General features: G+C 42.5%; 1 protein-coding gene across 2 annotated transcripts in view; it reads left to right on the top strand.

Annotated features, from left to right (window-relative positions):
- LOC108675729 (secretory carrier-associated membrane protein 1) overlaps nt 1-10029 on the top strand; it is a 19766-nt gene extending 9737 nt beyond the window's left edge. For both annotated transcript variants that reach the window (XM_018163754.2, XM_018163755.2), the window contains 4 exons: nt 439-595; nt 3120-3221; nt 8595-8715; nt 9892-10029. In XM_018163754.2, the coding sequence (XP_018019243.1) occupies nt 439-595; nt 3120-3221; nt 8595-8715; nt 9892-9936 (425 nt within the window). In that variant the 3' untranslated portion in view covers nt 9937-10029. The remainder of the gene's footprint in view (nt 1-438; nt 596-3119; nt 3222-8594; nt 8716-9891) is intronic.
- Nucleotides 10030-11520: the final 1491 nt, after the last annotated feature.

Genomic DNA, 11520 nt, shown 5'->3' with positions numbered 1-11520 from the left:
TATGGTTTTCAAACCATGGGTTTGGCTTTAAAACCCCGAAAAACTCTTATTCTATGGTTTTCAAACCATGGGTTTGGCTTTAAAACCCCGAAAAACTCTTATTCTATGGTTTTCAAACCATGGAACACTAATTCTATGGCTGTCTCTTATACACATCTAGATGTGTATAAGAGACAGGTCTCCGTGTCCGCAGTTTGCAGCAGTAACAGCGTCTCCGTGTCCGCAGTTTGCAGCAGTAACAGCGTCTCTGTGTCCGCAGTTTGCAGCAGTAACAGCGTCTCTGTGTCCGCAGTTTGCAGCAGTAACAGCGTCTCCGTGTAGGACTTGGCTTCTCTTCTAAGTTTTTTAGGTTTAATGCAAATGTAATGCTACTGCGATATTAATTTAATTTGATTATAGGTGCATATAATTTTAATTTAATACGTAAAACTATCGCAGTTCACGCCCTGATGCTGCTGCTCAACATGCTGGGCGGGCTGGCCATCCTCTTCAGTAACGGCGAGGCGGTCACCTTCGGTCTCGGGCTCCTCTACCTGCTGCTCTTCACGCCGGTCTCCTACGTCTGCTGGTTCAGGACGGTCTACAAGGCCTTCAGGTAGATATAGCATTGTGATCTACCACTAGACGTTCAGGTAGATATAGCATTGTGCTCTACCACAAGACGTTCAGGTAGATATAGCATTGTGCTCTACCACAAGACGTTCAGGTAGATATAGCATCGTGCTCTACCACAAGGCATTCAGGTAGATATAGCATTATGCTCTACCACAAGACGTTCAGGTAGATATAGCATTATGCTCTACCACAAGGCGTTCTGGTAGATATAGCATTGTGCTCTACCTGCTGCTATCAGTACCGGTAATATACTTGTAATGTTGTAATTTCCGTGACCAATTTATAAAGTATATCTTCTCATGCATTAATAATTTCATTAATTATATTTCAATGTGTTGATGAAATTGTGAATACCTATGTATTAATATTAATTTGTTTATACACTTGCGATTGATGACCAGAGAATTAGTTGATTTTTATTATCTGGGAGTGGAACTTTTCTTCAGATGACGGTAGATCAAAATGCACGTTTCAGGAAGTAATTCTTATTTATTAACGACGTTTCGAATGCAACAAACATTCATTTTCAAGTAAGAAGAAGCATTAAACATCATTTTGGTGGAAATAAGTACATAATATAAGTAAAAAGGATACAACAGTAAAATTTTGGACCAAAAATTACTCGGAAAATACTTTCAGAGTTCGGACAAATCCGGTAGTCAGAAAATAACATTAATTTCAATATAATTAATAAAATTAGTATGTTCTCATGCACTCCTCAATTATCTCGGTAGTTACTCTCCAATAATATTTTAAATCGGGCATTCCTTGTTTTTTTGTGTTCTCTTTCACCATCCGCAAGCACGTTTATGCGCCTCCAGACTTACTATATTTCTAACTAAACCTGAGGACATGGATTCGTTGATTAAGTGCGTGAGGGATAAGTAAGACACCATCTGTCTAGAGATCTTATCTTGATACGAGGTGGTGATACGTGAGATATATTACAGTATACCGGGTCGTAGTAAATGAGTGTTACAGTACAGTATACAGGGTGGTACAATACACGAGCGTTATATTACAGTATACGGGGTCTTGATATGTTAGGAAAACAGTACAGTATACGGGGTGGTAGTACATGAGTGTTACAGTACAGTATACAGGGTGGTACAATACACGAGCGTTATAGTACAGTATACGGGGTGTTGATATGTGAGGAAAACAGTACAGTGTACGGGGTGGTAGTACATGAGTGTTACAGTACGGTACCTATACAGGGTGGTAATACACGAGCGCTACGGTATATTACAGTATACGGGATGTTGATATGTGAGGAAAACAGTACAGTATACGGGGTGGTTATACATGAGAGTTACAATCCAGTATGCGGGGTGGTATTACATGAGAGCTACAGTACATGAGAGCTACACGGGGTGGTTATACAGGGGGGGGTTACAGTACAGTATACGGGGTGGTATACACGAGTGATACAATACAGGTAAAGCTAGGACCTGTTAGATCGGAGTAGCTCTAACGCACGTTACGTCGCGACGTACTTATCAGTTCCTGAGGGTTTTACCTAGGTTCCCAGCCCATTTATAGACTTCGCACTTCCGCCCACCGGGTTGTCCTCGGGACACATATGCTGTGTAAGCTGTAAACTCAGCGTCTGAGGCAAGTCTCAGTGACACAGTGGACTGTTTGGAAAAACGGTGAAAAAACAGTCCCACTGGCGCTCTAGTGGCCGGTCGCCACCTGAATATGAACTGTTTCGCCGTTTTTATCAGATGTTTTACGGATTTCTAGTGTTAAATTAGAATAAAAACGGCGACATGGTGTTTGTTTTCACGTGCCGACCGGCCACTGAAACGCCGGTAAATCCGTTAACGGTAATTTTTCTAACAGTGTGGACTCAATAGTAGCTAACTAGGTCTGCTGGTCTAATGGTATGTTGGTCTGCTGGTCTACTGGTATGCTGGTCTGCTGGTCTAATGGTATGTTGGTCTGCTGGCCTGATGGTATGTTGGTCTGCTGGCCTGATGGTATGCTGGTCTGCTGGTCTAATGGTATGTTGGTCTGCTGGCCTGATGGTCTGCTGGTGTGATGGTCTGCTGGTCTACTGGTCTGCTGGTATGCTGGTCTGCTGGTCTAATGGTATGCTGGTCTGCTGGCCTGATGGTCTGCTGGTGTGATGGTCTGCTGGTCTACTGGTCTGCTGGTATGCTGGTCTGCTGGCAAGCACTCGAGCATTTGTACCTTCAAACTACTCTTGGACATTACAATGATTTTTATTATCCCGGTCTTTATCTTGTGAGAAAATGGTGTTGTGTGTTGCAGGGACGACTCATCATTGTTGTGTGTTGCAGGGACGACTCATCATTGTTGTGTGTTGCAGGGACCACTCATCATTGTTGTGTGTTGCAGGGACGACTCATCATTGTTGTGTGTTGCAGGGACGACTCATCATTGGCGTGTGTTGCAGGGACGACTCATCATTCAACTTCATGGTGTTGTGTGTTGCAGGGACGACTCATCATTCAACTTCATGGTGTTGTGTGTTGCAGGGACGACTCATCGTTCAACTTCATGGTGTTCTTCTTCATCTTCTTCTTCCAAACCGTGGTGGCGGTGGTGACGGCCGTGGGCATCCCCAGCATGGGCTCCTGGTGAGGCGCACAATTATAAGAATTTTTTAATTACCATTATTTCTAATATCTCCATTATTAGTATAATAATTATTTAATTACCATTATTTCTAATATTTCTATTATTAGTATTCGGGTGGCCCAGTGGTTACAGCTCCGAGTACCTGGATTGGCGCAGAGAGGCGCGGGTTCGATCCCAGCTCTGTGCGCCAGTTTCTGGTCAGAATCGGCGAGGAGGCCGGGCGGTTAAGGGGCGCGTCTGGGTGCAAAATCAACAGTATTGGCTTTTCCGGGTTTAGTCTCATCTTAAAGCTGACATTCTGAGCTATCCAACGGTACCAAAACCATCTCTGTACGTTGATTTCCGAAAGGCAAAACCACCTCTGTACGTTGATTTATGCGTTCACGATAGATTCCGAAAGGGTGGGGGGTGGAGGAGTTCTTTAACATTTTAGATAGGGGGAAATTAGCTGCCGAGCACTTGAATAGAGTGTCTGCTTGAGCTGCAGCTCAGTTACCCGCCTGGCGTCGTACGAGGAGGTGTGCATGCAGTCGCTCCCATCATCCTTGACTGTAATCAAGCTTCAGTAACGTTTAGTTTTGTATCCTTGCTACATTGAGTGGCTATTCCTATGCGCGCGGGACTTTGTAGCGCTCTCCTGAACAGTTGACTTATTGTCACAGCAAACCTATCTCCTCCTAGAGTTTTGGAGCTATAACAATGAGACATATACCATTAGATTCGCAATTAAAATGTCTAGAGATTGTTTTTTTGCGTTTTTTTCAATTTCGTTATAGTTTTTAAAATATTTAGTAAAAAAGGGGGGGGGGAAAGGGGAAAAACAAAAAATTTCCGAATATTTTGCATAAAAAAGGCTCCCCCATCCACAAAAATTCGAAATTAAAAAAAAAAACGAAGACGAATCGATAGATACCGTATGGTCTTTACGCATCGAGTGATATGCGTCTCGATGTTGTAGCTTCAAAATCCTAGGAGGAGATAAATTTCTATAGTACCCCCTTTTTTGCCGTTTTCGAAGAATTTCACGTGTTCTTTCATTTTTTCGAAAAATTGACACGAACAAAGAAGTCATAGATTTCTGTTTTACATAGGTGTACCAAGTTTCAAAGTGATCCGTCCGTAAAAAAAAAGTGTTTTCACCACCCAGACGCTCCCCTTAAGCACAGCAGAATTGGAGCAGTGAGTTGTGAGTTCGAGACCGCAACAAGCTGTCAATGTTCTGCGATGTTAAGAATCAGCGACAGGCCTACGGCCTAATAAACGCTGTAACCGCTATTTAGTATTATTATTAACTCGATTATTATAATAACTGATAATGCAATTATTATTATAACTAATAATTTAATTTTCATTTTTACTAATAATTCAAGTATTATTATTACTATTGATTCAATTTTTATTGTTACTTATAATTCATTCATAAGCAATACTTTTCATTAGTAATTATGAATTAATTACTTCATTATTGAAGTCTCGGCGAAAGTTAATGTTTGTCTCGGCAAAACTGAGATACGTGCGTCAGTTTCAGGCATGTGACTCACACATTTATTTGTGTGGTTAGTTTTGTCTTTTGGACTGGCTGGTCTGTTGGACTGGCTGGTCTGTTGGACTGGCTGGTCTGTTGAACTGGCTGGTCTGTTGGACTGGCTGGTCTGTTGGACTGGCTGGTCTGTTGGACTGGCTGGTCTGTTGGACTGGCTGGTCTGTTGGACTGGCTGGTCTGTTGGNTTTGGGTCTGTTGAACTTTTGGGTCTGTTGAACTTTTGGGTCTGTTGAACTTTTGGGTCTGTTGAACTTTTGGGTCTGTTGAACTTTTGGGTCTGTTGAACTTTTGGGTCTGTTGAACTTTTGGGTCTGTTGAACTTTTGGGTCTGTTGAACTTTTGGGTCTGTTGAACTTTTGGGTCTGTTGAACTTTTGGGTCTGTTGAACTTTTGGGTCTGTTGAACTTTTGGGTCTGTTGAACTTTTGGGTCTGTTGAACTTTCAGGTCTGTTGAACTTTCGGGTCTGTTGAACTTTCGGGTCTGTTTGACTTTTGGGTCTGTTGAACTTTTGGGTCTGTTGAACTTTCGGGTCTGTTGAACTTTTGGGTCTGTTGAACTTTCGGCTCTGTTGAACTTTCGGGTCTGTTGAACTTTCGGCTCTGTTGAACTTTCGGGTCTGTTTGACTTTCGGGTCTGTTGAACTTTCAGCTCTGTTGAGCTCTCGGCTCTGTTGAACTTTTGGGTCTGTTGGACTTTCGGGTCTGTTGAACTTTTGGGTCTGTTGAACTTTTGGGTCTGTTGAACTTTCGGGTCTCTTGAACTTTCGGGTCTCTTGAACTTTCGGCTCTGTTGAACTTTCAGGTCTGTTGAACTTTCGGCTCTGTTGAACTTTCGGGTCTGTTGAACTTTCGGCTCTGGTGAACTTTCGGGTCTGTTGAACTTTCAGGTCTGTTGAACGTTCGGGTCTGTTGAACTTTCGTGTCTGTTGAACTTTTAGGTCTGTTGAACTTTCGGCTCTGTTGAACTTTCGGGTCTGTTGAACTTTCGGCTCTGGTGAACTTTCGGCTCTGGTGAACTTTCGGCTCTGTTGAACTTTCAGGTCTGTTGAACGTTCGGGTCTGTTGAACTTTCGGGTCTGTTGAACTTTTAGGTCTGTTGAACTTTCGGGTCCGTTGAACTTTCGGTTCTGTTGAACTTTCGGGTCTGTTGAACTTTCGACTCTGTTGAACTTTCGGCTCTGTTGAACTTTCGGCTCTGTTGAACTTTCGGGTCTGTTGTACTTTCGGGTCTGTTGTACTTTTGGGTCTGTTGAACTTTCGGATCTGTTGAACTTTCGGGTCTGTTGAACTTTCGGATCTGTTGAACTTTCGGTTCTGTTGAACTTTCGGGTCTGTTGAACTTTTGGGTCTGTTGAACTTTTGGGTCTGTTGAACTTTTAGGTCTGTTGAACTTTCGGGTCTGTTGAACTTTCGGGTCTGTTCGGGGTCCAAAGTGTGGAGTCGGGCAAAGCTTGTCTATGGAGTGCGGAGGCCACCATCATTCAACTTCATGGTGTCAATGTGGTCTCCCTGTTCGTTCGTCCATTGCAGCTCTCGTTGGAAGGTTTCTCATATTGAGGCTAGTATCGTCTGGATGATGTCTTCTTTTGTATTTAGTGAAGACCTATTTAGGCCTACTTAGTGATGGCCCGTTGGGTGGCGACCGAGGCCCTGTTCTAACAAGAATGACATCATGTCACCAGCCCTCTCACCCCCGTAATCCAGCATACCCCCCTGCCGTGTTAACCCCGGGATGTACCCCTCTCACCCCCGTAACCCGCTAACCCCGGGATGTACCCCCCTCACCCTCCCCTCATCCCCGTAACCCGTTAACCCCGGGAAAGGAAGATATCTCTAACTGCAGGCAGGAAGAGATATTTTTTTATTGCAAATTAAAACACATGAACGAAATCCATCTAATGACTCACCCCAGCGGGATGCTGGAGGCGGTGCAGCTGATGAGGGCGGCAGGGTCGGTGGGACAGTTGGCGGTGGGCGCGGTGGTGGCGATGCTGGCGCTGCTGTGGTGCCTCGTGGCCCTCGCCATGATCTATGCCTGGCTCGAGGTGACCCAAGCCCCATATATATTAGAATATTTCTCAATGAAACTAAATAAATATAACTTGGCGTGGCTTTTGATGTAAACTTTAAGTCACATCATGAGCTACCTTGCAGGTAGCTCATTGTTTCTGGGACACCTCATTGCGTCTCAGTAAGCTCATGATGCCTGAGACACCTTATAGTGTCTGAGACACCTCGTTGTGTCTGAGACACCTATGGTGTCTCAGTAAGCTCATGGCGTCTGAAACACCTCATTGTATCTCAGTGAGCTCTAAAGAATTGCAATTGCATCTTGTCTATGAATATACGGTATTGGTTATAACTTTGGTCACTTCTGCTTTGGCTGTCCCCAATTTCTCGTCGCCTGCCTGATCTCTTGGCTTTAACACGTTAAGTGCGGCACAGGAATTTTTGTTTTAAAAAAATCAATGTTTGCTCCGGAACCTACAAATTTACTAGTGAATATTTAATAATGTGCCTTGTTTGTTCTCTGACTTGGCCGTTTTAGGCCATCTGGCAACCGTGGTGGGCCGCACTTGACGTGTTAAACTTTGTACAGTAAAACTCTCGATTCTAATGCCCCTTCTACATACATCATGATTCTAACACGCCATATTCACGTCTCCCGGCCCCTGGTGCCGGGAAAAACTCTCCTTCAAAACAAAAATTTTTGCCGTACGTGCGGCCAAAAAAAAAATTAGTTTGGATCAAGAGTTGCCACGATTGTTATAGGTACTTCACCGTTATAAAAATCGCCATTAAACGGTCTCACCGGCGTTCAAGTGGCCGGTCGACACGTGAAAAGAAACACCGTATTGCCTTTTTATTCAAATTTATCACTAGAAACCCGTACAACATCTGAAAAACGGATAAGCGGTTCATTTTCGCTTGACGGCCGGCCTCCAGAACGCCGGTGAGACCGTTTATTAGCGCATTTTTCCATTTATGGAAAAAATGCCCTATTGCCCTATTATGCTCGCCATATCCGTCCGTCCGTCTGTCTATCTGTCCGTCCGTCTGTCCGTGACTTCACGTTTTCGTCGACGAGAAAATGCGCTCCGTCACTCACTGCAATGAGTACTGAGTTATAATTTTTTACTGTTTTCCGAACAGTTTCCCTGCCAGGAAACTGTTGTCTGTATGTCGTACTAGCTTCTTTAACTCACAAGGGAGTAGCTGGGGGTGCTTCATCCTTTCTTTTAAGTTGACACGAATTTTTCAATTGTTGATTTTAATGTTGATGTGAAGTTTGGTTTTGAGAGTTCAATTTTTTATTGTATTGCTGATGTTTTCGATATGCGTTGGAAATTTTTTTGAAAGAGTTCAATTATCTTTTGTATTGCCATTGGTTTTGAGGGTGACAGCTGTGAAGGTTTTTGAAAGGAGTTGAATTATCTATTGTGTTTCTGATCCTTCTGTTGATATGTGTTGTACATTTGTTTTGAGAATTGAATTATCTATTGTATTGCTGATGGTTTTGAGGTTGGAAGCTGTGAAGGTTTTTGATAGGAGTTGAATTATCTATTGTGTTTCTGCTGCTTTTGTTGATATGCGATGAAAATTTGTTTGAAAGCGTTCCATTTTCTATTGTATTGCTGTACCGGTACACTGTTGCTTTTTTTATAATTTCGTGGCCGTCCTCTGGTTTGACAAGGAGCGACATGGATCGTGGTTCACGTGAATGGTTCACAGGCCTGAAACTCGTCGCGTTAATAAAGAATAATAAATTTATAATTTATATTAATATAAAGAATAAATATATTATATAACACTACCCTGACGCTGGCAGCGGGTGGGTATCGGTGGGGCGGGCGTTCGGGTCCCACCAGATCGCCCTCGGGATCTTCCTGACGCTGGTCGCCCTGGGGTGCTCTGCTGACGCTGGGGGCATGGCAGTCCTCCTCCTTTGGGTGAGTCATGCGGGGAGACATGCTGGGTGTTTCATGCGGGGAGACACGCTGGGTGTTTCCTGCGGTTGACACGCTGGGTGAGTCCTGCGGGGAGACGCGCTGGGTGTTTCATGCGGGGAGACACGCTGTGTGTTTCCTGCAGGAAGACACGCTGGGTGTTTCCTGCGAAGGATACTATGTGTGATTACAGTTCAGAGTATCAAGATTGGAGCAGTGAGTTGCAGGTTCTATCCCAGCTACCTGCAACAGTTCTAGTCGAAATAGTCGAGGAGGCCAGGCGGTTAAGCGCAGCAAAATTGTAGCAGTGAGTTGCGTGTTCGAGACCCGCTACAAACTGTGAACAATTCTGGGGTTTTTAGAGTAGGCGACTGGTGTAACGGCCTAATGACGCTAGATATTTAGGCTAGATATTTTATATAGGGTAGATATATAAGATATTTAGGCTAGATATTTTGTATATTTAGGCTAGGCTTTAGGCTGGATATTTTAGATATTTAGGCAAGTTATTTAAGATATTTTTGCTAGATATATTAGGTTAAAATGAACAGATACATCTGCAGACAAAGTGTATTTCTTATGAATATGTACCTATTGCAGTGCATTTACACTGCATTTACAGTGCATTTTAATTAGCAGTTACATATTTATAAGAAATGCACTGTAAATGCCCAAGTTTCGCCAGCTCGTCTTCCTCATTATCATGAGGTGTGTGAGTATCCTACACAGAGGACATGATTGCGTTACTAAAATTTGAGTTGGTTTTTGGCTTACATTTACAAAAACATTTTCCTTATTTTTCGTGCCATTTTGTTGACTGTTTTTTGGCTGCGTTTAGGTCACACGCTTTATGGTTCACGGGGTTTTCTTCAGCGTTTTTTCTATATAATTTACGAATGTTTAGTTTTAATGATTATATTTTGACCGAGCTGCAACTTGGATAAATAGTTAATGAATTGATTGATAATATATTTGGTATTTAAGTTATTGTAAACAACAATAAATGCTCCATGTGAAATAGAGTAGACTATGTTTTGTCAAATAATAACCATGGTATATAAATGCAATACAAATGCTCTTTACATGCACTCTAAATACACTCTAAATACTTTGTAAATACACTGTAAATGCACTCTAAATGCCCTGTAAACGCCCAGTAACCCCACAACACGCCCCCAGGTGCACCGCATCTACCGCAGCACGGGCGCTATAAATACACTGTAAACGCCCTGTAAACGCCCTGTAACTGCCCAGTAACTGCCCAGTAACCCCACAACACGCCCCCAGGTGCACCGCATCTACCGCAGCACGGGCGCTATAAATGCCCTGTAACTGCCCTGTAAACGCCCTGTAACTGCCCAGTAACGCCCCACAACACACGCCCTGTAAATGCCCTGTAACTGCCCTGTAACTGTCCAGTAACTGCCCTGTAAACGCCCTGTAACTGCCCTGTAAACGCCCTGTAACTGCCCAGTAACGCCCCACAACACGCCCCCAGGTGCACCGCATCTACCGCAGCACGGGCGCTATAAATACACTGTAAACAACCTGTCTCTTATACACATCTAGATGTGTATAAGAGACAGGCTGTAGGGGGAGTGGGGGACTTGTGGCTGCTGTAGGGGGAGTGGGGGGACTTGTGTCTGCTGTAGGGGGAGTGGGTGGAGTTTGCTCAGCGGGACATCCTAATTCTTGTTGATAGTTTAATGATACCTTAATCTTCTTTGAACATAAAATGTCTCAATATTATCTATTAATGCATTTGAAATAAGTCTCTTTGGTCTTGCAAGCTAATTTTTAATCCCTATTGTTTACCTTATGATTTACCTCACCCTTTGTGGTAAGGCATATACAAGGCCTACCAATAATAATTCTTCCCCAAGGAAGAATTATTATTATAAAGAATTACTAATTATTAATTAATTAATAAGGAAAATATGAAAATAATTCCTAATTAATTATTAATAATTATTTTTCCTCCCCAGGAAGCTGAAGGACGCGGCAGCCTGAGGTGAAGAGAAGGACCGCGGCGCTGCCATCGCTTGTACTCTTTTGTTTCATTATTATTTTTATTTTCTATTTCATCATTATTATTGATGCCAATATATGGTCTGCAGTCTACGAGTCTATTGGTCTGCAGTCTACGAGTCTATTTATTCAATGGAAATAATCAGAAGTTTGTTCGGATGTTAAACTCCCAAAAAAATTATGGATCCGTTGATATTGCAAACAAATTTTCGCCAATTTTCTAGGTAAATATTCGTGAATATTATGGCTAAATATTCGTGAAGATTATGGCTAGATATTCGTGAAGATTATGGCTAGATATTCGTGAATATTATGGCTAGATATTCGTGAATATTATGGTTAAATATTCGTGAATATTATGGCTTAATATTTGTGAATAATATGGCTGAATATTCGTGAATATTATGGCTAAATATTCGTGAATATTATGGCTAAATATTCGTAAATATTATGGCTAGATATTCGTGAATATTATGGTTAAGTATTCGCATCTCTAAAAGTTGTATTGTTGTATGTATGAACTTGACTTATAAATAAAGTGCAATGGACGTCTATAAATGTAATGAAGTTATTGTTTATTATTGCGTTTACTGTGCTTATAAAATAGGCAATTCTTTTATTGCTTTAACGTCGCTTTTGTGTATCTGCTGAATACTTGTATGGTTTTTCCAGGGCGTGAATGAACTGTATAGTGAATGGGGCGTGTGGTGAATGAAGTGTATAGTGAATGCGGTGAATTGTAGCTCTGCAGGTTGTGTAAAATTCCGTGGTTTCTCATAA

Source organism: Hyalella azteca, unplaced genomic scaffold (assembly GCF_000764305.2).
Source record: "Hyalella azteca isolate HAZT.00-mixed unplaced genomic scaffold, Hazt_2.0.2 contig8077, whole genome shotgun sequence".
Taxonomy (NCBI): Eukaryota; Metazoa; Arthropoda; class Malacostraca; order Amphipoda; family Hyalellidae; genus Hyalella; species Hyalella azteca.
Note: the sequence above shows the minus strand (reverse complement) of the source record. Positions and strands in the feature narration are given on the sequence as shown.